Source organism: Tamandua tetradactyla, chromosome 7 (assembly GCF_023851605.1).
Source record: "Tamandua tetradactyla isolate mTamTet1 chromosome 7, mTamTet1.pri, whole genome shotgun sequence".
In the NCBI taxonomy this organism is placed as follows: domain Eukaryota; kingdom Metazoa; phylum Chordata; class Mammalia; order Pilosa; family Myrmecophagidae; genus Tamandua; species Tamandua tetradactyla.
The window spans coordinates 6,823,961-6,851,561 of NC_135333.1; the positions used below are offsets into that span (position 1 = coordinate 6,823,961).

General features: G+C 38.2%; 1 protein-coding gene across 2 annotated transcripts in view; it reads right to left on the bottom strand.

Annotated features, from left to right (window-relative positions):
- The window catches only part of ERO1B (endoplasmic reticulum oxidoreductase 1 beta), a 188,788-nt gene that overhangs the window by 97,336 nt on the left and 63,851 nt on the right, over nucleotides 1-27,601 (bottom strand). For both annotated transcript variants that reach the window (XM_077168419.1, XM_077168420.1), the window contains exon 2: nucleotides 25,413-25,532. In XM_077168419.1, the coding sequence (XP_077024534.1) occupies nucleotides 25,413-25,532 (120 nt within the window). The remainder of the gene's footprint in view (nucleotides 1-25,412; nucleotides 25,533-27,601) is intronic.

Consider the following 27,601-nt stretch of genomic DNA (forward strand, 5'->3'; position numbering starts at 1 on the left):
AGAGTAGTTTACTGGAATCCTTTAGCAGTGGAAACATTTTGGAGAGAGTCAGAAACAACAGAAGTCTCAGAGCTGACACAGGTGTGGACACATGGAGAACAGAAACACAGATGTTTGGAGATGCTTGGAGCCCAGCAAATGTTGCTATGAGATGTTAAGCAAGCCAGAACCTGGAGAGAGCCAAGGAAAACCAAGAGATGAAAGCCAACAGAAGAGAAGCAAAATGAGGAACTCCCACAGAAACAGAGGCTGAAAATAATAGAGCCCAGGAACAAAAGATGAGCAGATGCCAGCCATGTGACTTCCCAGCTGACAGAGGTGTTCTAGATCCATCGGTTTTAATTGAGCGCAAGTAACCTCTTACTGGTGCCTTAATTTGGACACTTCCACTTCCTTAGAACTGAAAATCTGTAACTTATTAAATTTCCCTTTTTAAAACCTGTTTCAGTTCTGGCGTATCACATTCCGGCAGCTTGCAAACTAACACAATGACCAAATGAATTTTGACAAGAGGGTCTAGTTCATTCAATGAGGAAAGCACAGTCTGCCACAAACGGTGCTTAGAAAACTGGATATCCATTTGCAAAAGAATGAAGGTGGTCACCTATCTCACACCATATACAAAAATCAACTAAAAATGGATCAAAGGCCTAAATATAAGAACCAAAACTATTAAACTCCTAGAAGAAAGCATAGGGAAGTATCTTCAGGACCTCATGTTAAGCAATGGCTGCTTAGACTTTATGCCCAAAGCACAAGCAACAGAAGAAAAAAATTGACAAATGGGATCTCATCAAAATTAAAAATTGGGGGGCATTAAAGTACCTCATCTAGAAAGTAAAAAGGTAACCTACAAATGGTAGAAAATATTTGGAACCACATACCTAATAAGGATTTAATATCCAGAATATATAAGTAACTCATCAAAAGTCAAACAACCCAATGAAAAGATAAACAAAAGACTTAGACATCTCTCCAAAGAAGATAAACAAATGGCCTGAAAACATATGCAAAGATGCTTAATATCATTTGCTGTCAGAGAAACACAAATCAAAACTGCAATGAGGTGCCAAGATGGCGGCTTAGCAAGGTGTGGGATTTAGTTCATCCTCCTGAACAGCTGATAAATAGCCACAAACAGTACAGAACAACTGCTGGGGCCACATCAGTGACCAGATACACAGCGTACACCAGTCTGGCCCAGCCGAACCAGCTGCGAGCCCAACCAGAACTGTGAGTCCCCCAAACCACAGCAGCTGGCACCCCTTTCCCACAGGCTGCTTTCCAAAAGGGAAAGGAAAGAGAGTTTACCAGCAACAAGGGCTGAGCACAACCAAACTCCAATTGTGGAATAATTTAACAAATTCTGACTACTAAAAATAGGCCCCCAGCTCAGCTGAACCTTGAGTAAAAGCAGAGATTGCTGTTTTTTACCCCTGTACAGAGGGGGCAGGGCTGACAGAAAAAGAAAAAAGGTTTCTTTGGATCTGAAAAGGTCTGGGCCCTAAAGGAAAGGAGGGGGCACACAGGGTTTGGAGATACACAGAGCAACGTACCAACTTATGCTCTTGATTGACAAACCCAAGGAATGGGGGTCCTGCTCCGAAAAGGATTTTTCCCTTTCGTTTTTGGTGGCTGTTTCTACAGCTGGACTGCTCTTTGGATATAGCTGCAAGGCTTCTCGGGCTCTACTGCCCCAGGGATAGGCAGAATTAAGCTTGTTTGAGTGTTTGTCTGGAGCCTGTGCCTTCCCCAGGAGAGGGGTGGAGCCCAGCTCAGGTGGAATCCCTCCCTCCAGGAGGGATTTCCAGGGTCTGGAAAAGTGAAGTGATTAAACCTCTCCTCTATCTCCAACACATCCCCAGCAGGGAGCGTCTGCTGAAGTTAAAGGTACCACATCACCCTATGCTGGTGGGACTGCAGGCCAACAAGTGCCACATACTGGGCAGGACAGGAAACATGGAGAGCCCAGAGGCTTCATAGGAAAGCCTTTCAATCTGCTGGGTCTCACCCTCAGGGAAAACTGACGCAGGTGACTCTTTCCTCCTGAGAGGAGGACAGTTCTGCTGGGAAAATCTGGCTGGGGTATATAACACCTAAGAAGACCCTCCTAAGGTGGGGGGTGGGGGAAGGCACCACACAGCAGGGCAAGAAACAAGAACTGAAAAATTCTGATCTGTTAAACAAAACCTTAGCTAGAGGTCCAGAATAAGCTGAACTGAATGTCAAAGAACAGATAGATAACAAAGTCATCCAGCAAGAAAATCCAAGGTAAAAAAAGTGAAAACAATCTCCAGAATAAACTAATTAAGGTAACTAAATGCCTAGACAACAGCAAAAAATAGAGAATCATGCTAGGAAAACTGAAGATATGGCCCAGTCAAAGGAACAAACCAACAAAAATGAAAAACAGGAGTTAATATAATTAATTCAGAATGTTTGAATAGACATGGAAAACCTCATCAAAAATCAAATCAGTGAATTGAGGGAGGATAAAGAAGGCAAGAGATGAACAAAAAGGAATCGAAAGTCTAAGAAAACAAATCACAGAACTCATGGGAATGAAAGGCACAGTAGAAGAGATGAAAAAAACAATGGAAACCTACAATGTTAGATTTCAAGAGGCAGAAGATAGGATTAGTGAACTGGAGGATGGGATATCTGAAATCCAATAAGCAAAAGAAAATATAGGGAAAAGAATATTTTCCCTATTCTTTTCTCTTCAAGGACTCAGGGAACTGCATTATCAAAATGAAGCACGCAAGTTTTGTGTTGTGGGGGTCCCAAAAGGAGAAGAGAAGGAAAAAGGAGGAGAAAAACTAATGGAGGAAATTATCAATGAAAATTTCCCAAATCTTATGAAAGACTTAAAATTACAAACCTAAGAAATGCAGTGTAACCCAAACAGAATAGATCCAAATAGATATACTCCAACACACTTACTAATCAGAATGTCAGAGGTCAAAGACAAAGAGAGAATCTTGAAATCAGAGAGAGAAAGCAATCCACCACATACAAGGGAAGCTCAATAAGACTATGCATAGATTTCTCAGCAGAAAACATGGAGGCAAGAAGACAGTGGGATGATATATTTAAATTACTAAAAGAGAAAAACTGCCAACCAAGAATTCTATATGCAGCAAAACTGTTCTTCAGAAATAAGGGAGAAATTAAAACATTTTCAGACAAAAAATCACTAAGAGAATTTGTGACCAAGAGACCGGCTCTGTAAGAAATACTAAAGGGAGCACTAGAAGCAGATATGAAAAACAGGAGAGAGAGGTGGGGAGAAGAGCATAGAAATGAAGGCTATCAGTAAAGGTAAAAAGAAGAAAAATGAGATATGACATATAAAATCCAAAAGGGAAAATGGTAGAAGAAAGTACTGCCCGTACAGTACTAACACTAAATGTTAATGGATTAAACTCCCCAATCAAAAGACAGACTGGCAGAATGGATTAAAAAACAGGACCCATCTATATACTATCTACAGGAAACACATTTTATACCCAAGGATAAATACAGGTTGAAAGTGAAAGGGTGGGAAAAGATATTCCATGCAAATAACAATTAGAAAACAGCAGGAGTAGCTACACTAATATCCAACAAATTAGACTTCAAATATAAAACAGTTAAAAGAGACAAAGAAGGACACTATGTATTACTAAAAGGAACAATTCAACAAGAAGACATAACAATCATAAATATTTATGCACCAAGCCAGAATGTTCCAAAATACATGGGGCAAACACTGAAAAGAGAAATAGACACATTACCATAATATAGTTGGAGACTTCAATTCCCCACTCTCATCAATGGACAGAACATCTAGACAGAGGATCAGTAAAGAAACAGAGAATTTGAATGATACAATAAATGAGCTAGACTTAACATTTATAGAACATTACACCCCACAGCAGCAGGATATACCTTTTTCTCAAGGTATATCCTTCTTTTGCTCATGGATTATTCTCAAGGATAGACCATATGCTGGGTCACAAAGCAAGTCCCAATAAATTTAAAAAGATGGAAATCATACAAAACACTTTCTCAGATCATAAAGGAATGAAGTTGGAAATCAATAATAGGCAGAGTGACAGAAAATTCACAAATATATAGAGGTTCAACAACACACTTCAAAACAACCAGCGGGTCAAGGAAGAAATTGCAACAGAAATCAGTAAATACTTCAAGGCAAATGAAAATGAAAACACAGCATATCAAAATTTATGGGATGCAGCAAATGCAGTGCTAAGAGGGAAAATTATTGCCCTAAATGACTATATCAAAAAAGAAGAAAGGGCAAAAATCGAGGAATTAACTGTCCACTTGAAAGAACTAGAGAAAGCAAATTAACCCCAAGCAAGTAAAAGGAAAGAAATAATGAAGATTAGAGCAGAAAGAATTGATATTGAGAACATGAAAACAATCAAGAAAATCAACAAAACCAGAAGTTGTTTCTATAAGAAAAATCAATAAGATATGAGGACCCTTAGCGATGTTGACAAAAAAGAAGAGAGAGAATGGAAATAAATAAAATCAGAAATGGAAGAGGAGACATAACCACTGACACCACAAAAATAAAGGAAATAATGAGAGGATACTATGAACAACTTTATGCTAATAAACTCGACAATGTAGATGAAATGGACAACTTCCTAGAAAGGCATGAAAACCCAACATTGACTCGAGAAAAAATAGATGACCTCAACAAACCAATCACAAGTAAAGAAACTGAATTAGTCATAAAGAAGCTCCCCAAAAGAAAAATCAAGGATCAGATGGCTTCACTTGTGAATTTTACCAAACATTCAAGAAAGAATTAGTACCAATCATGCTCAAACTCTTCAAAAAAATTGAAGAGAAGGGAAAGCTACCTAACTCATTCTAAAAAGCCAACATCACCCTCATACCAAAGCCAGACGAAGATATGACAAAAAAGAAAACTACAGACCAATCTCTCTTACAATTATAAATGCAAAAATCCTCCACAAAATTCTTGCAAATCAAATCCAGCAGCACATTAAAAGAATTATACACCATGACCAAGTAGCATTCCTCCCAGATATGCAAGGATGATTCAACATAAGAAAATCAAATAATGTACTACACCATAACAATAAATCAAAGCAGAAAAACCACATAATCATCTCAATTGATGCTTAAAAGGCATTTGACAAAATTCAACATCCTTTCCCGTTGAAAACACTTCAAAGGATAGGAATAGAAGGGAACTTCCTCAGCATGATAAAGGGAATATATGAAAAACCCACAGCTAATATCATCCTCAATGGGGAAAAACTGAAAACTTTACCCCTAAGATCAGGAACAAGACAGGGATATTTACTATCACTACTGTTATTTAATACTGTGTTGGAAGTTCTAGCCAGAGCAATTAGACAAGGAGAAGACATACAAGGTGCTCTAGTTTGCTAGCTGCCGGAATGTAATATACCAGAAACGGAATGGCTTTTAAAAAGCAGAATTTAATAAGTTGCTAGTTGACAGTTCTAAGGCCGAGAAAATGTCCCAGTTAAAACAAGTCTATAGAAATGTCTAATCAAAGGCATCCAGAGAAAGATACCCTGATTCAAGAAGGCAGATAAAGTTCAGGGTTTCTCTCTCAAGTGGAAGGGCACATGGAGAACACAGGCAGAGTTTTTCTCTCATCTGGACAGGCACATGGTGAACACAGTCGGGTTTCTCTCTTGTCTGGAAGGGCACATGGAGAACACGGCATCATCTGCTAGCTTCTTCTCCTGGCTTCCTGTTTCATGAAGCTCCCTGAGAGGCATTTTCCTTCTTCATCTCCAAAGGTCACTGGCTGGTGGACTCCGCTTCTTGTGGCTATGTCGTTCTGCTCTGCTCTCTTTGAATCTCTTTCTCAAAAATATTTCCTCTTTTATAGGACTTCAGAAACTAATCAAGACCCACCAAAATGGGTGGAGACACACCTTTACCTAATCCAACTTTAAAAACCACTCTTGATTAAATCACATCTCCAGGGAGATTATCTAATTACAATTTCAAGCATACAATACTGAATAGGGATTAGAAGAAACGGCTGCCTTTACAAAATGGGATAAGGATTAAAACATGGCTTTTCTAGGGTACATACATCATTTCAAACCAGCACACAAGGCATCAAAATTGGAAAGGAAGAAGTAAAACTCTCACTGTTTGCAGGTGATATGATATTGTATGTCAAAAACCCTGAAAAACTCACAGCAAAACTACTAGAGCTAATAAAGGAGTATAGCAAAGAGGTAGGTTACAAAGTCAATACTTAAAAATCTGTAGTGTTTCTATAAACTAGTAATGAAAAATCTGAGGGGGAAATCATAAAAAAAAATCCATTTACAATTGCAACCAAAAAAAAATATTTAGGAATAAATTTAACTAAAGAGACAAGAGACCTATACAGAGAAAACTATAAGAAATTGCTTAAAGATATCACCGAAGACCTAAATAAATGGAAGGGCATACCACGTTCATGGATTGGAAGACTAAATATAGTTAAGATGTCAATTCTACCTAAATTGATTTATAGATCCAATGTAATACCAATTAAAATTCCAACAACTTACTTTTCAGAAACAGAAAAACCAAACACCAAATTTATCTGGAATGGCAGGGTGCCCCAAATAGCTAAAAGTATCTTGAGAAAGAAAAATGAAGTCAGAGGTCTCACGCTACCTGACTTTAAGGCGTATTATGAAACCACACTGGTCAAAACGGCATGGTACTGGCATAAAGATAGATACACTGACCATGGAATTGAAGAGTGTTCAGATATAGACCCTCTCATCTATGGACAATTGACGTTTGATAAGGCAGTCAAGCCAACTCACCTGGGAGAGAACAGTCTCTTCAATAAATGGTGCCTAGAGAACTGGATATCCATATGCAAAAGAATGAAAGAAGATCCATATCTCACACCCTATGCAAAAATTAACTCAAAATGGATCAAAGACCTAAACATTAGATCTAAGACCATAAAACTATTAGAAGAAAATGTAGGGAAATATCTTATAAATCTTACAATAGGAAGCGGTTTCCTAGACCTTATACCCAAAGCACAAGTACTGAAGAAAGAAATATAACTGGGAACTCCTCAAAATTAAACACTTTTGTGCATCAAAGAACTTCATCAAGAAAGCAAAAAGACAGCCTAAACAATGGGAGACCACATTTGGAAATATATCAGATAAGGGTCTAGTATCCAGAATATATAAAGACATTGTTCAACTCAACAAGAAAAAGACAAGCAACCCAATTACAAAAAGGGCAAAAGACTTGAACAGACGCTTCTCAGAAGAGGAAATACAAATGACCAAAAGGCACATGAAAAGATGCTCAACTTCTCTGGCTATTAGGGAAATGCAAATCAAGACCACAATGAGATATCCTCTCACACCCACCAGAATGGCCATTACCAATAAGACAGAAAATGACAAGTGCTGGAGGGGATGTGGAGAAAGGGCACACTTATCCACTGTTGGTGGGAACGTAAAATGGTACAACTGCTGTGGAAGGCAGTTTTGTGGTTCCTCAGGAAGCTAAGTATAGAATTGCCATATGACCCGGCAATACCATTGCTGGGAATCTACTCAAAGGACATAAGGGCAAAGACACAAACGGACATTTGCACACCAATGTTTATAGCAGCATTATTTACAATTGCCAAGAGATGGAAACAGCCCAAATGTCCATCAATAGATGAGTGGCTAAACAAACTGTGGTATATACACACGATGGAATATTATGTAGCTGTAAGACAGAATAAGATTACGAAGTATGTAACGACATGGATGGACCTTAAGCACATTATGCTGAGAGAGATTAGCCAAACCAAAAGGACAAATACCGTATGGTCTCACAGATATGAACTAACATTAATGAATGAACTTGGATAATTTCAGTTAAGAACAAAGGTCATCAGGAGGTAGAAATAGGGTAGACATTGGGTAATTGCAGCTGAAGGGATACAGATTGTGCAACAGGGACTATGGTAAAAATTCAGAAATGGATAGCACAATACTACCTAACTGTAATACAATAATGTTAGAACACTGAATGAAGCTGAATGTGAGAATGATAGAGGGAGCAGGCCTGAGGGCAAAAATGAAATCAGAAGGAAAGATATATGATAAAGACTGAGATGGTAGCATCTAGGAATGCCTAGAGTGTATAATGAAAGTGACTAAATGTACAAATTTAAAAATGTTTTGCATGATGAAGAACAAAAGAATGTCAATAATGCAGGGTGTTGAAAGCAGATGGTAATTCATATTTTAAAACTTTATGTGTGAGACTAAAGCAAAAAATGTTTATTTGGTACAAAATTTATATTTTAACTACTGCATTTCCTAATATAACTTATGTGGACAGCTTAACTGAACATCATAAGTACATGGAACCTTGAGTAGGGCATGAGATTTTGTAGGTTTGTCCAGAGTGATGCCTCGATAAATCCCAGAAGAGTTTGAACAGTGAACAAAAAAGTATTTGCAACATCCTCTTGGGGGAATGGTGAGAGGGGGGAAAAATTAAACTTCCTCATGTGGAGAATTCTTGATATTCTCAGAAGCAGTGGGGACAACCAAAGCAATACACTGAGCCCCCAATCTTGGGGTGTGTTCACATGAAACTTAACCCTGCAAAGGATAGGCTAAGCCTACCTAAAACTAGACCTAAGAGGCACCCCTAAGAGAACCTCTTTTGTTGCTCAGATGTGGCCTCTCTCTCTCAGCCAACATGACAAGCAAACTCACTGCCCTCCCCCTCTCTACGTGGAACATGACTCCCAGGTGCGTGGACCTTTCTGGCAACATGAGACAGAAATCCTAGAATGAGCTGGGACTTAGCACCAACGGATTGAGAGAACCTTCTCAACCGGAAGGGGGAAGAGGGAAATGAGACAAAATAAAGTGTCAATGGCTGAGAGATTCCAAACAGAGTGGAGAGGTTATCCTAGAAGTTATTCTTATGCATGAAATAGATATCACCTTTTTAGTTAAGGCCTAACAGAGAGGCTGGAGGGAACTGCCTGAAAATGTAGAACCGTGTTCCAGGAGCCATGTTTCTTGAAGATGATTGTATAATGATATAGCTTTCACAATGTGACTGTGTGATTGTGAAAACCTTGTGTCTGATGCTTCTTTTATCTACCTTACGGACAGATGAGTAAAACATATGGATTAAAAATAAATAAATAATACAGGGAACAAATGTTAAAATAAATTAGTAGATTGAAATGCTAGTGATCAATAAAAGGGAGGGGTAAAGGGTATAGTATGTACGAATTTTTTTCTTTTTTTGAATTGATGCAAATGTTCTAAGAAATGATCATGATGATGAATATACTACTATGTGATGAAGTAAAAAAGAATGTTCAAAAAAAAAAAAACCTGCAATGAGTGCTCTTGCGGAAGATGGTGGAATAGGATAGGTCTAGTTCACCCCTGCTTCAGGTAACAGCTAGAAAAGGGATGAGAAGGCAACTGGGACAGCGATTCCAGGATGGAAGTGATCGGAGAGAGTCTTCTACACCACATAGTGAAACCCCAGTTACAAAAGCTGAAGAATTGTGACACAGAGAACCAGAGACTGTCCAACTAGTACAAAGAGCCTAACACACCCCTTTCGAAACAGAAGCCCAGAACCCTCAGGAGTACATGGACAGGGAGACAGGGACTAGAAAATAGGCCAAGCCACATTCCTTGAACACGCTACCCTGACGTGTGTCAACTCTGCCCCATGACTCCACCCCCACCCAACACACCTGAACTCCATCGCCCAGATGCCCCCAACCTATGCATCCCCACCTCATGCAAATGCCTGGCCCAGCCTACCACTCCCACACAAGAGTAGAGTCTCACCCTGCCCCTCCCATGACCCATTCACTGGTGCCCAGACCCTCGACCCGCGCTTCCCCCTTACTGCCCCTTGCAGTCACCTGCACATACAGGCTGCGGGAACTCATCTTTATACCCAGGTCATTCTCGCTCCCAGCTCATACAGGAGTGCAACCCTGCCCCATCCCCTGAGCTCTGTGCATATGTACATCAGTGTAAGGGCCACCCAGATATGTGCACACGCATGCCCCCACCATGCCCCTGGACTCTGGGCATGTGCTGACTTGCACATCTAGGCCACACCCATCTCCTAGCCCATGCAGGCGCAGCCACAGCCCACTGCCTGGGTTCTGCACACGTGCACACCAGGGCTCCATACCACCGACCCACACATGTGCATAGCCACATTCTTTCCACTGGTCACCCATGCATCTGTGCACCGACCCCTTGATCCCTACACCCCAACCCCTGCCCTGCACACATGTACAACTTTGCCCCACCCACACCCAGCATATGAGTCCTGTTCACACACCTGGCAGGTGCTCACATGTGCATCTGTGCTTTACAGTCTCCCCCTGCATACACATGCACCCCAGCTTCAACCAGACCCTGTACCTGTGCGCCCGTGCCAGGGCCCAGGTCAACAGACATCACCCTCCAACCCACGTTTCACAAATCCCACAACCTGTGCCCCACCTCTACACTCATGCATCTGCATCCCTGAACCCCCTGGACCTCTCCTCCATGTGCAAGGACACACCTTGGCCAGCCCTCCCTGTGCCCCAGCCTCTTTGTCCCATGCCCCACACTGATACTCACGACTCCCACGTTCCATGTGTCCACCCACATGCTGCATGTACCACAGCCCCCATGCATCTGCTGAACTCCCCCAAATCTGCCTCCTGCTGCATCCTACCTCTGTGTCACCTACACTGCATTCTGGTCCTGTGCTCCAAGGTCTGAATGAGCTGCACCACACCACCAAAACCCCACACCACACCTCTAAAACCCCACACTCTGCACTTCCAGGCTCACAGGTACCAGCACAGCATCCCTGACCCATGTCTGTACCTGTGCTGCAACCTGTCACTACACTGCTATGCCCTACATCTTGTTTCAAATCCATCCCACAAATACAAAGCTTTAGACTACTGAAAGAAATCAACTTCCAAAGTAACCCTATCAAGATATTTATACGCCTCAAAGGCAAGAGAAGATCACTAAGCATATCAACATGCAGACAGATCTAGACTGGCCTAATGACCAAATGAAAACAGCGGAGGAGACACAGACTTTGGAACAACTTATCAAAGACGTTCATGTAACTCTACTGCATAAAATCAGTGGGAAGGCTAATGACATAAAGGAAATCAAGACACTAGAAGAGCATAATGAGGAATTTGAAAGAATAAGTAGAAAAATAGATAGCACAGTGATTAAAGATGCTGTAGACCAAATAATAATATAACAGAGACAGACAAGAGCAGATCCGAAGAGGTAGAAGAAAGAATAAGAGAATAGAGGACAGGGCAACTGACTTCAAATGCAGAGAAGAGAAAACAGCAAAAAAGATGGAAAAAATTGAACTGGATCTCAAGGAAATGAAAGATAAAACAAAGCACACAAATATAAGACTCATCAATGTTCCAAAAGGAAAAGGGTAAATACTAAAAGGCCTAGGAAGATTAGGTGAGGATATGATGGGAGAAAACATCCCAACCCATATAAAGGACAAAAATGTACAAATCAAAGAAGCCAAACAAACTCCAAATAAAATAAATCCAAATAGGTCTTTGCCAAGAAACATACTAATCAGTCTGTCAGATGCTGAAGAAAAGCAGAAAATCCTGAAAGCAGCAAGAGAAAAACAATCTACTACATACAAGGGAAACCACATAAGACTGAGTTCCAGCTGCTCAATTAAGCACTATAGAGTTGAGAAGGCAGCAGTATGATATATTTAAAATATTCAAAGAGAAAGATTTGCAGCCAAGAATTCTCTACCCAGCCAAACTGCCCTTCAAAACTGAGTGAGAGATTTTCACAGACAAACAAATCCTGAAAGAATATGTCAAGAAGACACTGGCCCTATGAGAAATTCTAAAAGGAGATCTGCTGGCTGGAAAAAACAGACAGGAAAGGGAGGTCTGGAGGAGGGCACGAACTTGAACAGTAGCAGTAAGGGTAATTTAAAGGATAAAAAGAAAAAGAGGAAAAAGAATATATAACCTGACAAACAAAATCCTAAGGATAAGATGGTGGATTCAAACAACACCTTTGCAGTAATAACCTTGAATGTTAATGAGTTAAACTCACCAATTAAAAGATACAGATCAGCAGAATGGGTTAAGGAATATAATATAGCTGTATGATGTTTACAAGAGAACCATCTCAAACACAAGGATAAAAATAGATTGAAAGTGAAAGGATGGAAAAAGAAGTTCCATGCAAGTTGTAATCAAAGAAAGAAAGCAAGAGCAGCTATACTAATATCAGACAAAATGGACTAAATTTAAAGACAGCACAAGAGACAAAGAAGGACACTATATATTCATAAAAGGGACAATTCACCCAGAAGAAATGACAATCATAAATCTTTATGCTCCCAATCAAGGAGCTCCACAGTACATGAGACAAACACTGGCAAAATTTAAGGGAGGGATAGATGTTTCAACAATAATAGGAGACTTCAATACAGCACTCTCCTCTATAGACACAACAACCAGACAAAGGATAAACAAGGAAATAGAGGAGTTAAACAATTTTATAAGTGAATGAGACCTAACAGACATATACAGGTTGTTACACCCAAAACATCAGGATACACATTCTTCTAGTGCACATGGAACATTCTCCAGGATAGTTCATAAGCTGGGACAAAAAACAGGTCTACATGAATTTAAAAGGAATGAAATTATTCAAACCACTTCTCTGATCATAATGGAATGAAGCTGGAAACCAACAGCCACCAAAGAAAGAAAACATTCACAAATATGTAGAGAGTAAATAACATACTCTTAAGCAACCAATGGGTCAAAGAAGAAATTGCTAGAGAAAACAGTAACTATCTGGAGAAGAATGAAAATGAGAATACAAGCTCTCACAACTGATGGGATGTGGCAAAGGCTGTGCTGAGAGGGAAATTTATTGCCCTAAATACCAATATTAAAAAAGAAGAAAGAGCAAACACTGAGGACTTAACTGCTCACCTGGAGGAACCTGAAAAAGAAGAGCAAACTAACCCCAAAGCAAATAGAAGGAGAGAAATAACAAAAACGAAAGCAGAGTTAAATGAATGGGAGAACAAAAGAACAATAGAAAGAACAAAACCAAAAGTTGGTTCTTCAGGAAAATCAATAAAATCGATGGTCCACAAGCAAGTGTGACAAAGAAAAAGAGAGAGAGGATGCAAATAAACAAAATCAGAATTGAGAAAGGGTGCATTACTACAGACCCTGAAAAATACAAAATATTATGAGAGGATACTATGACCAACTATATGACAATAAACTAGAAAACTTAGATGAAATGGACAAATTCCTAGAAACACACGAACAAGCTATACCAACTCAAGACGAAATAGAAGATCTCAACAAACTAATCACAAGTAAAGAGATTCAATCAGTTACCAAAATCTTCCTACAAAGAAAAGCCCAGGGCCACCAGATGGCTTCACTGGGGAATTTTATCAAGCATTCCAAAAATAATGAACACCAATCCTGCTCAAACAGTTCCAAAAATTTGGGGTGAAAGGAACACTACCTAACTCATTTTATGAAGCTATTATCACTTTAATACCAAAACAGGGTAAAGATGTTACAAGAAAGGAAAATTACAGACCAAGCTCCCTGATGAACACAGATGCAAAAATTCTCAACAAAATATTGGCAGATTGAATCCAACAGCACATTAAAAGAAATATTCGCTTTCTCTGCCGGCCCGCCGCGCGGCGCCCACGCCCCGCAGCAGCTGACCCGCCCGCCCTCCTTCTCCCCTCTTCCCCCTCCTGCTCCGGCGGCTCTCCAACCACCACGGTGCCCTCTTCCCCCGTCTTCACCGGCTCCTCCGCCACCAGCCTCAACAGCCTTGCCGCCCTCACCTTTCCTCCTCCAGAACAGCTACTGGGGGAGTGGAGACAATACAGAGCAGCTCCCGGAGCCACGAAGGAGATCAAAGGGACAGCGTACCCCATTCTGGAACGGCTGACTGTCTGGGAGAACCAGCTCCGGTGAGAACACCGAGGGACGCGGGCTTTCCTGGGCGGGACGGCAAGTGGCCGGAATCCCTCCCTTCCTCCTTCCCAGGCCAGCTGGCAGAATTGGGCAGGCAATCCCCTCAGGCCGCGGTGGCTGGCGTCCCCACCACGTGAGGCCCCCCGGGCCAACTGAAAGAGTTGGGTCAGAAATCCCCAGACTGCGGAGAACGGTGACCAGGGGGTCCCTTCCAAACACGTGACTCCCCGGTCCGCCTGGGAACAGTGCACTCTCCCGGGCTGCGACAGCTGGCGCCTTTCCGCCACACTTGGCACCCCGGGCCGACTAGGAAATTTGGCGGCTGGCGACCCTCCCCGCGTTCGGACCCCCGGGCCGGCTGGCACTCTTCCAAGACGCTTCGGCTGCCAAACCTCCCCTACGGCGAGAGTTTTCGAGTTAAAGGACCCACAGCAACTTTTACTGGTGGATCCCGTAGACAAACGTGTGCCACGAGCGCCACCTACTGAGCAGGATAAGAAAAACAGAACCCAAAGATTTCACAGAAAAATCTTACAACCTGTGGGGTCTAACACTCAGGGAAATCTGACTAAAGGCCCAGATGCCAGCAGAAGATAGCAGGTCACGCTCAGAAAATTGAAAATATGGCCCAGTCAAAGGAACAAACCAATAGTTCAAATGAGATATAGGAGCTGAAACAACTAAGGCTGAATATACGAATAGAAATGGAAAACCTCTTCAAAAACGAAATCGATAAATTGAGGGAGGACATGAAGAAGGCATGGGCTGAACATAAAGAAGAAATAGAAAAACTGAAAAAACAAATCACAGAGCTTATGGAAGTGAAGGATAAAGTAGAAAAGATGGAAAAAACAATGGATACCTACAACGATAGATTTAAAGAGAAAGAAGATAGAATTAGTGATTTGGAGGATACAACATCTGAATTCCAAAAAGAAACAGAAACTATCGGGAAAAGAATGGAAAAATTCGAACAGGGTATCAGGGAACTCAAGGACAATATGAACCGCACAAATATACGTGTTGTGGGTGTCCCAGAAGGAGAAGAGAAGGGAAAAGGAGGAGAAAAACTAATGGAAGAAATTATCACTGAAAATTTCCCAACTCTTATGAAAGACCTAAAATTACAGATCCAAGAAGTACAGCGCACCCCAAAGAGATTAGACCCAAATAGACGTTCCCCAAGACACTTATTAGTTAGAATATCAGAGGTCAAAGAGAAAGAGAGGATCTTGAAAGCAGCGAGAGAGAAGCAATCCATCACATACTAGGGAAACCCAATAAGACTATGTGTAGATTTCTCAGCAGAAACCATGGAAGCTAGAAGACAGTGGGATGATATATTTAAGTTACTAAAAGAGAACAACTGCCAACCAAGACTCCTATATCCAGCAAAACTGTCCTTCAAAAATGAGGGAGAAATTAAAACATTCTCAGACAAAAAGTCACTGAGAGAATTTGTGACCAAGAGACCAGCTCTGCAAGAAATACTAAAGGGAGCACTAGAGTCAGATACAAAAAGACAGAAGAGAGAGATATGGAGAAGAGTGTAGAAAGAAGGAAAGTTAGATATGATATATATAATACAAAAGACAAAATGGTAGAGGAAAATATTATCCAAACAGTAATAACTCTAAATGTTAATGGACTGAATTCCCCAATCAAAAGACATAGACTGGCAGAATGGATTAAAAAACAGGATCCTTCTATATGCTGTCTACAGGAAACGCATCTTAGACCCAAAGATAAATATAGGTTTAAAGTGAGAGGTTGGGAAAAGATATTTCATGCAAATAACAACCAGAAAAGAGCAGGAGTGGCTATACTAATATCCAACAAATTAGACTTCAAATGTAAAACAGTTAAAAGAGACAAAGAAGGACACTATATACTAATAAAAGGGACAATTAAACAAGAAGGCATAACAATCATAAATATTTATGGACCGAACCAGAATGCCCCAAAATACATGAGGAATACACTGCAAACACTGAAAAGGGAAATAGACACATATACCATAATAGTTGGAGACTTCAATTCACCACTCTCATCAATGGACAGAACATCTAGACAGAGGATCAATAAAGAAATAGAGAATCTGAATATTATTATAAATGAGCTAGACTTAACAGACATCTATAGGACATTACATCCCACAACAGCAGGATACACCTTTTTTTCAAGTGCTCATGGATCATTCTCAAAGATAGACCATATGCTGGGTCACAAAGCAAGTCTTAAAAAATTTTAAAAGATTGAAATCATACACAACACTTTCTCGGATCATAAAGGAATGAAGTTGGAAATCAATAATAGGCCGAGTGCCAGAAAATTCACAAATACGTGGAGGCTCAACAACACACTCTTAAACAACGAGTGGGTCAAAGAAGAAATTGCAAGAGAAATTAGTAAATACCTCGAGGCGAATGAAAATGAAAACACAACATATCAAAACTTATGGGACGCAGCAAAGGCAGTGCTAAGAGGGAAATTTATTGCCCTAAATGCCTTTATCAGAAAAGAAGAAAAGGCAAAAATTCAGGAATTAACTGTCTACTTGGAAGAACTGGAGAAAGATCAGCAAACTAATCCCAAAGCAAGCAAAATGAAAGAAATAACAAAGATTAGAGCAGAAATAAATGAAATTGAAAACATGAAAACAATAGAGAAAATCAATAAGACCAGAAGTTGGTTCTATGAGAAAATCAATAAGATTGATGGGCCCTTAGCAAGATTGACAAAAAGAAGAAGAGAGAGGATGCAAATAAATAAGATCAGAAATGGAAGAGGAGACATAACTACTGACCTCACAGAAATAAAGGAGGTAATAACAGGATACTATGAACAACTTTACGCTAATAAATACAACAATTTAGAGGAAATGGACGGGTTCCTGGAAAGACATGAACAACCAACTTTGACTCAAGAAGAAATAGATGACCTCAACAAACCAATCACAAGTAAAGAGATTGAATTAGTCATTCAATAGCTTCCTAAAAAGAAAAGTCCAGGACCAGACGGCTTCACATGTGAATTCTATCAAACATTCCAGAAGGAATTAGTACCAACTCTCCTCAAACTCTTCAAAATAATCGAAGTGGAGGGAAAACTACCTAATTCATTCTATGAAGCCAACATCACCCTCATACCAAAACCAGGCAAAGATATTACAAAAAAAGAAAACTACAGACCAATCTCTCTAATGAATATAGATGCAAAAATCCTCAATAAAATTCTCGCAAATTGTATCCAACAACACATTAAAAGAATTATACATCATGACCAAGTAGGATTCATCCCAGGTATGCAAGGATGGTTCAAGATAAGAAAATCAATTAATGTAATACACCACATCAACAAATCAAAGCATAAAAATCACATGATCATCTCAATTGATGCAGAGAAGGCATTTGACAAGATTCAACATCCTTTCCTGTTGAAAACACTTCAAAAGATAGGAATACAAGGGAACTTCCTTAAAATGATAGAGGGAATATATGAAAAACCCACAGCTAATATCATCCTCAATGGGGAAAAATTGAAAACTTTCCCCCTAAGATCAGGAACAAGATAGGATGTCCACTATCACCACTATTATTCAACATTGTGTTAGAAGTTCTAGCCAAAGCAATTAGACAAGAAAAAGAAATACAAGGCATCAAAATTGGAAAGGAAGAAGTAAAACTATCACTGTTTGCAGACGATATGATACTATATGTCGAAAATCCGGAAAAAACCACAACAAAACTACTAGAGCTAATAAATGAGTACAGCAAAGTAGCAGGCTACAAGATCAACATTCAAAAATCTGTAGCTTTTCTATACACTAGTAATGAACAAGCTGAGGGGGAAATCAAGAAACGAATCCCATTTACAATCGCAACTAAAAGAATAAAATACCTAGGAATAAATTTAACTAAAGAGACAAAAAACCTATATAAAGAAAACTACAAAAAACTGCTAAAAGAAATCACAGAAGACCTAAATAGATGGAAGGGCATACCGTGTTCATGGATTGGAAGACTAAATATAATTAAGATGTCAATCCTACCTAAACTGATCTACAGATTCAATGCAATACCAATCAAAATCCCAACAACTTATTTTTCAGAATTAGAAAAACCAATAAGCAAATTTATCCGGAAGGGCAGGGTGCCCCGTATTGCTAAAAACATCTTGAGGAAAAAAAACGAAGCTGGAGTTCCCACGATGCCGGACTTTAAGGCATATTATGAAGCCACAGTGGTCAAAACAGCATGGTATTGGCATAAAGATAGATATATCGACCAATGGAATCGAATAGAGTGCTCAGATATAGACCCTCTCATCTATGGACATTTGATCTTTGATAAGGCAGTCAAGCCAACTCACCTGGGACAGAACAGTCTCTTCAATAAATGGTGCCTAGAGAACTGGATATCCATATGTAAAAGAATGAAAGAAGACCCGCATCTCACACCTTATACAAAAGTTAACTCAAAATGGATCAAAGACCTAAACATTAGGTCTAAGACCATAAAACAGTTAGAGGAAAATGTAGGCAGATATCTTATGAATCTTACAACTGGAGGTGGTTTTATGGACCTTAAACCTAAAGCAAGAGCACTGAAGAAAGAAAGAAATAAATGGGAGCTCCTCAAAATTAAACACTTTTGTGCATCAAAGAACTTCACCAAGAAAGTAGAAAGACAGCCTACACAATGGGAGATAATATTTGGAAATGACATATCAGATAAAGGGCTAGTATCCAGAATATATAAAGAGATTGTTCAACTCAACAACAAAAAGACAGCCAACCCAATTACAAAATGGGAAAAAGACTTGAACAGACACCTACCAGAAGAGGAAATACGGATGGCCAAGAGGCACATGAAGAAATGCTCAATGTCCCTGGCCATTAGAGAAATGCAAATCAAAACCACAATGAGATATCATCTCACACCCACCAAAATGGCCATTATCAACAAAACAGAAAATGACAAGTGCTGGAGAGGATGCGGAGAAAGAGGCACACTTATCCACTGTTGGTGGGAATGTCAAATGGTGCAACCACTGTGGAAGGCAGTTTGGCGGTTCCTCAAAAAGCTGAATATAGAATTGCCATACGACCCAGCAATACCATTGCTAGGTATCTACTCAAAGGACTTAAGGGCAAAGACACAAACGGACATTTGCACACCAATGTTTATAGCAGCGTTATTTACAATTGCAAAGAGATGGAAACAGCCAAAATGTCCATCAACAGACGAGTGGCTAAACAAACTGTGGTATATACATACGATGGAATATTATGCAGCTTTAAGACAAGATAAACTTATGAAACATGTAATAACATGGATGGACCTAGAGAATATTATGCTGAGTGAGTCCAGCCAAAAACTAAAGGACAAATACTGTATGGTCCCACTGATGTGAACGGACATTCGAGAATAAACTTGGAATATGTCATTGGTAACAGAGTCCAGCAGAAGTTAGAAACAGGGTAAGACAATGGGTAATTGAAGCTGAAGGGATACAGACTGTGCAACAGGACTAGATACAAAAACTCAAAAATGGACAGCACAATAATACCTAATTGTAAAATAATCATGTTAAAACACTGAATGAAGCTGCATCTGAGCTATAGGGGTTTTTTTGTTGTTGTTTTTTACTATCATTACTACTTTTATTTCTTTTCTCTATATTAACATTTTATATCTTCTTCTGTTGTGTTGCTAGTTCCTCTAAACCGATGCAAATGTACTAAGAAACGATGATCATGGATCTATGTGATGATGTTAAGAATTACTGAGTGCATATGTAGAACGGTATGATTTCTAAATGTTGTGTTAATTTCTTTTTTTATTTATTTTTCTTTTTTTCTTTCTTTCCGTTAATAAAAAAATTAAAAAATAAACCAAAAAAAAAAAAAAAAAAGAAATATTCACCACAACCAGTGGAGTTTATACCATGAATGCAAGGATGGTTCAACACAAGAAATATCAATAATGTAATACAGCACATTAATAAAACAAAAAAGGGAAAATCACATGATCATCTCAATTGATGGTGAAAAAAGCATTCAACAAAATTCAACATCCTTTTCTGATAAAACACTTCAAAAGTTAAGAATCGAAGGTAACTTTTTCAATATGATAAAGGACATATATGAAAAACCCATAGCCAGCATCGTATTCCATAGACAAAGACTGAACACTTTCCCCCTAAGATAAGGAATGAGAGTCTGTCACCATTATTATTCAACATTGTACTACAAGTTTTAGCAAGAGCACTTAGGCAGTACAAACAAATAAAAGGCATCCAAAGTGGAAAGGAAGAAGTAAAACCTACATTATTTGCAGATGACATGATACTATGCTTGGAAAATTCAGAGAAATCTACCACAAAGTTACTTGAGCTAATGAAAACAAATTCAGCAAGATGGGGGCAAGATATAAATTAATGTGCAAGAATCAGTAATGTTTCTATACACAAGCAATGACCTAACTGAGGAGTCAATTAAGGAACAAATTCCATTCAAAATAGCAACTAAAAGAGTCAAATATCTAGGGATACTTAAATATGGATATAAAGGACTTGTATGCAGAAAACTACATAACATTGCTAAAAGACATCAAAGAAGATCTAAACATATCAAAAGACATTCCCTGCCCATGGATAGCAAGGTTAAATAGTTAAGATGTCAATTCTACCCAAATTGATCTACAGATTCAATGTAGTACCAATAAAAATTCCAGAAACTTAATTTGAAGACTTGGAAAAGCTAGTTACCAAATTCATCTGGAAGGGAATGAGACCCTAAATAGCTAAAAGCATCCTTACAAAGAAGAACAAAGTGGAAGGATTAACACATCCTGATTTTAAAACTTATTATAAAGCCACAGTGGTCAAAACAGCCTGGTACTGGCACAAGGTAGAAGTATTTACTAATGGAATCAAATTGAGAATGCAGAAATAGACCACCAAATCTATGGTCAACTGATCCTCAACAAGGTCCCCAAATCCACTGAACTGGGACAAAATAGTCTTTTCAATAAATGGGCATGGAAAAACTGGATATCAATAGACAAAAGAATGAAAGAGGACCCTTACCTTACATCCTATACAAAAATTAACTCATAGTGGATCAAACACCTAAATATAAGAACCAGTAACATAAAGCTCCTAGAAGAAAATGTACGGAAACATCTCCAAGACCTAGTAATAGGAGGTAGCTTCCTAAATTACACCAAAAACATAGGCAACAAAAGAAAAAAACAGATAAATGGGAACCCCTCAAAATCAAATGCTTCTGCATCTCAAAAGACTTTGTCAAAAAGGTGAAGAGGTAGCCAACTCAATGAGAGAAAATATTTGGAAATCATACATCAGATAAAGGTTTGATATCCTGTATACATAAAGAAATTATACAACTCAACAACCAAAGAAAAAACAATCCAATCATAAAATGGGCTAACGATATGAACAGGCATTTTTCTGAAGAATAAACACAGATGGCTAAAAAGCACATAAAGAGATGTTCATTTTCATTTGCTATAAGGGAAATGCAGATCAAGACTACAATGAGATACCACCTCACACCTATAAGAATGGCTGCTATTAAACAAACAGGAGACTACAAATGCTGGAGAAGATGTGGAGAAATTGGGACACTTATGCACTGCTGGTGGGAATGTACAATGGGATAGCTGCTATGAAAGACAGTTTGGTGGTTCTTTAGGAAACTAAATATCGAGTTGCCTTATGACCCAGCAATACCACTATTTGGTATATAACCAGAAGAGCTGAAAGCAGTGACACAAACAGACATTTGTACACCAAGGTTCACTGCAGCCTTATTCACAATTGCCAAAAGATTCAAACAACCCAAGTGCCCATTAACATATGAGTGGATTAACAAAATGTGGTATATATATACAACAGGATATTATGAAGTAGTAAGATAAAATGATATCCTGAAGGACATGACAAGATGGATAAGCCTTGAGGACATATGTTAAGTGAAATAAGCCAAACACAAAAGTATAGATTCTATATGACTTCACTTTAATGACCATGGTAAAGGTAAAATCAGCAGCTTATAACACAGACTATAGAAGACTCACAGATACATGGAAGCTAGAGAGGGGTGAATGGTTAGCTAATGAGGTTGGACTCAAACAAAAGGGAACAGATCGAAGTTAGTGTTTCACTAGTGGGTCTATAAGTAATATTACCATACTGAAAGTGAACATGATTGAAGGGGATTGCATAGAGCCATGTGTTTCAATGATTAACACTACAAATATAAATAAGTTATTGTATGAACTACTGCAAATGTATGAATCTTTACAAAGAGTGTATAAGTTCAGAGTATAGGGGGAAAACTGCTATTGCATACAGGAACACATCAACAGTACCACAGCAACACCAGGGGTAAATAATGGGGGGAGATTTGGACTTTCTATTTAGTGAGGGTGCATATATTGGTCATCCTTCCCTTGGGAACAATGAAGTTATCTAAAACTGAGAGTGCTCATAGACTGTTGACTTTGGACATTATGCATGGTGCCCAATGAGTGAAGGTAGCTGAAGGATGCACTGAATGAGAAATTCGTGAATGATGGTATACACATATGATCGAATATTGTGCTGCTACAAAAAGGAACGAAGTTGTGAGGCATGCTATATTGTAAATGAACCTGTGGGACATTAGGTGAGGCAAAATAAGCCAAAAAACAGAAGAGAAATTATCACATGGTCTTATTAAGTAAATACTTATAAGAAAACAGGGGCCTAGATTGTAAGTTCTTATAGCAGTCACGTTTAGCCCAGAGCGGTAATTATTATTTCTGGATTTTGAGAGGCTGTTTCATATACGTACAACCTGGTACTTAGAGTTAAGAATGAAGCCAATAATTCAGAAATGAGGGGTAAGAAAAACATTGTCTATATTTTAGAATCTCATCTACTCTTTGAGACAAAAGGAAGATGGGTTTATTATGTCCAGAATCTAAATTTTCTGTAACACATAATCTAACTCAACCTGTCTGGATAGATCATTTAAACAAGCCAAACTCAGGGAGGTCAGAATAAGAATGAAGGCCTTTAATCCTTAATGTAATGCCTGGATATATCCTAGAGTACGTTAAGCAGGTAATCAAAAAGTATTGGCAAAGTTCCTTGAGGGATAGGAGGAAAAATATGGAATATTAAACTTTACCATCAGGGAATCCCCTGATACTGTGTCAAACTTTAGAGACAACTTAATCAATAAGCCAAGCCTTTGATCATGAGATTTATTCTTGTGAAGCTTATGTAAGTAGCAAAGAAGCTTAGCTTACCTATAGATATGTCTAAGAGTTAACTTCTGGAGGACTTCTTTTGTTGCTCGGATGTGGCCTTACTCTCTCTGCAAGTGAAATCATTGCCCTCCCCACTATGTGGGACATGACATTTAGGGGTGAAAGTCTCACTGGCGGGTTGGGGGAGATGACTCCCAGGGATAGGTCTGGCCTTGGCACCGTAGGCTCAACAATTCCATCCTGACCAAAAGGGGGAAAAGAAGTGTAACTAATAAGGTATCAGTGGCTAAGAGAGTTCGAATAGAGTCAAGAGGCTACTCTGCAGGTTGCTCTTACACAAGCTTCAGTTAGATGTTGCTACCTATCATAACTTGCCAAACTTGCAACCAGGACCATTCCAGCTAATACAGAAAAACAGCTAGGGCAATATATAAGATTTCACAACGGTTCCATGCACTTGAGTAGCTTTCCAGAAACCTATAACCTCCAGATGGATCCCTGGACCAGATAAGTCCTGAAACCTAGAGGGCCCAGCCTCTCCAGAACATCAAATAGTTCTATCTCCCTATCCCATATAGTTCCAATACAAAAAAGTTAGAATGGTCATAGCCCAAATACCCCTAAAGAGTGAGAGAAAGTTCAAAGGTGATAGTGGAGTTATACAAAAAAGGTAGGATTTTAAGAAATGAGTATGATTGCTGAATTATTATATTGAAATTTCTTTTAGATTCCAGTACTTTATAGCAGCTAGAAGTAAAAACCTAAAATGGTAGAATTGTAACCCAGAACAAACTCTGAAATCTGTTCTACAATTAATTGTTGCAACGTGCTTTGAAAGTTATTGCTTTTTACTATATATATGTTAGCTTTCACAAAAAAGAAAAAAAAATGATTTCTTTTAGCCTCCAGTGTTTTGGAGCAGTTAGAAGGAAAAATCTGAAATAGTGGAATGGTAACCCATAACATATTGTGAAATCTGTTCTGTATCGACTTACTGAAGTGTTCTTTGAAAATCATTGCTTTTTCTTTTCTTTGTATATATCTTATATTTAACAATAAAAATGTTTTTTTTTAAAAAACAACAATGAAATGCTATTTCACACCCACTAAATAGCTGTGATTTTTAAAATGGGAAATAAGTATTGGTGAGGATGTAGAGAAAGAGGAATACTCACTGCTGGTGACAACGTGAAATGATACAGCTGCTGGTGTTTATAATACAGACTATAGAAGCTAAGTATAGAACTACATGTGACCTGGCAATTCTACTTCTAGGTATATATCCAAAAGATTTGAAAACAGGGACTCAAACAGATAATTGCATATCAATGTTCACAGCAGCATTATTACAAATTGTCAAAGGATGGAAGCAACCTAACTGCCCGTTAACTGGTGAATGGATAATATGGTATATATGTACAATATTATTCAAAATTGCTGTAAAAAGGAATGAAGTCCTGACACATGGAACAACATGGATGCACCTTGAAGAAATCACGTTGACTGATATAAGCCACACACAAAAGAACACGTATTGTATGATCTCACTGATTTGGAATAATTAAAATAAGCAAAGACATAGTATCAAAATCTAGAATATAGGTTACCAGGGGACAAGGTGGAAATAGGGAATGGAAAGTTAAGACTTAAAATGTACAGGGCTCCTATTTGGAATGACGGAAATGTTTTGTTAATGGATGGTGGTGATAGGAGGACAACACTGTAAATGTAATTAACAACACTAAAATATACACCTGAATGTGATTAAAAAGGGAAATGTTGGATTGTATATATGGTAACAGAACAAAAAATTTTTTAAAAAATCCATGAAACTACACTACATAGTGAACCCTAAGTTAAACCATGGACTATAGTTAATGGTAAAATTATAAAAATTGTGTTTTTGTCAATTTTAACAAATGTTCCACATCAATACAAACTGTTAATAATAGGGTGGAATACAGGAATCCTATATTTTAGGCATGATTGCTCTGTAAACCCACAATTTCTCTAATAAAGAAAAATATATATAATCTTACCTTATAATAACGGAAATAGTCTCGCTCCTGCAATCTTTTTATTTTGGGGAAGATTTTGTAGGTGTTGAAGTTATCAATGCTGACAATATCACACAAGCAATCATCTAGGACTCCACTGACCTGGAAAAATATATATATAACTTAAAATATGTAAACCACAGATGTTCCAACCTGAACTACTATATAAAAAGACACCAGATTCATTTAAGTTAGCCAATATTTAATGACTAAGGTACATAATATTAAGGTAGTCATCTTTTTTACTATGGTTAATTAAATAAGAAACAACAGAAAATTATATATAGCCATTCCGAATAACTAAATATTGGCTAGCAGACAAAAAGAAAAATACTGGACACTCCTTTTGCATAAAACATATATAAAATCCAAACAGCTATTCAAATGCTATGGTAATCTCTTACCAGAGTAACACAGATGTCACAGATTGTAAAACCACTGCTGTAGTAACTTATGTCTCTCGTTTAGGCTGCCATTTATTGAATGCTTATGTGACAGGCACTGTGGTAAGAACTTTTTATGTCATCTACCCTTTAACAGCACCCTCTGAAATAGGTATCACTATCCCCATTTTACAGGAAATTAAGGTTTAGCAAATTTAAAATACTTTTCCATTGTAGAAATGAACTTATTCCTAAGCCTATTAGATTTTAAAATCTATGCTCTTATCTGCTACCGAAAGTATTCATCAATCTAAGAAGAGAGATGGATATTTCCAAAGTGAATTCAGGGTCCAAAAATCTCATAAAACATTCTTCTGCTGAATTACAAAATGGAACTCACTGACACACACAACCTGGATGAATCTTCCGGGAATAATGCTGATAAAAAAAAAAGTCAATCCTAAAAGGTTACATATATTACAATTCCATTTATATAAAATTTTGAAATGAAAACATTTTAGAAATGGAGAACAGAATGTTTGCCAAGTTTTAAGGATAGTGGTGGGTGGGTGTGGTTATAAAAGGACAACATGAGTGATACTTGCGGTGATTAAACTATTCAGTCTCTTGACTGTGGTGGTGGATACATAAACCTATTCATGTTATAAAATTGTACAGAATTAAATCACACACACACACACACAAACATAGGCAAATGAAGACAAACAGAACTGGGGAAACCTGAATAAAATCAGCGGATTACACCAATATAACATCCTGGTTATAAAATTGCACTACACGTTTATAAGATGTTACCATTAAAAACTGGTTAAAGAGTAATGGGATTTCTCTGTATTATTTCTTACAACTATATATGTACCTATAATTTAAAATGAAAGCAAAGTGAAGTTTCACCTGTTAAAGGCATTCATAGGAGTAAGTGCAAATAATGATCAGAGAATGGGAACCAATCCTTGCCAACTGTATGCTTCTCATTCTTTCTCCCTAAGAATGTGAATGTGTCCCAAAGTTCCCTAAAACATAAGAGAGTTTAGAGCTATATTATCTTAAGATAAAAAACAAGAGATCCTTATCAAGAATTTTAGCTCTGGAACGCTACAAGCTTCGCCACCCAGCTTACTAGGATCACTAACGCTACTGAATTTCATCCCATTGCTCTAGCTTACAACTTACAAGAGATCAAACCCTAGCTCTCTAAACAACGAGAGAGAAACAAATACAAACCAAGAAACTTCCTAGTTTTTAAAAACATATTATTTGGTGATTATTCTTTCTTATGAACTTTTCTTAAATTGTTGATTTTTATTTTGCCAACCACCATATTTTATTACATTTCTTTGAAATACTTTAATTGTGATAGGGGCTAGGGCAAGGTATACAATATTACCATGTATATACTTTTGTAACTTTTAAAGACTCTAATAAAATAAAACCTTGTGTATCAAAGCTTTAAGAAACAGAAATGGAATATAGCCAGCAGTCTACAAATCCTTCCTTAATTATATTCATGTCCCTTCCCTTACAGGTAAAAATAAATCTTATTTTTGTTGGTAAAAATAAATATTATTTCTGTTACTGATTTCTTTACTTTCCTTTGTAATTTCTTCACATATATCCAATCCTAAACAATACTTAGCTGTTTTTTGTTTTTTTAAACTTTAATATTAATGGATTCTATGTGGAAATTCTTCTGTGCTTCTTTTGTCAACATTTTATTTTGGTGTCTATCTGGGCTGATGAATTTTGTAGTAGCTAGCTCTTTTTCCC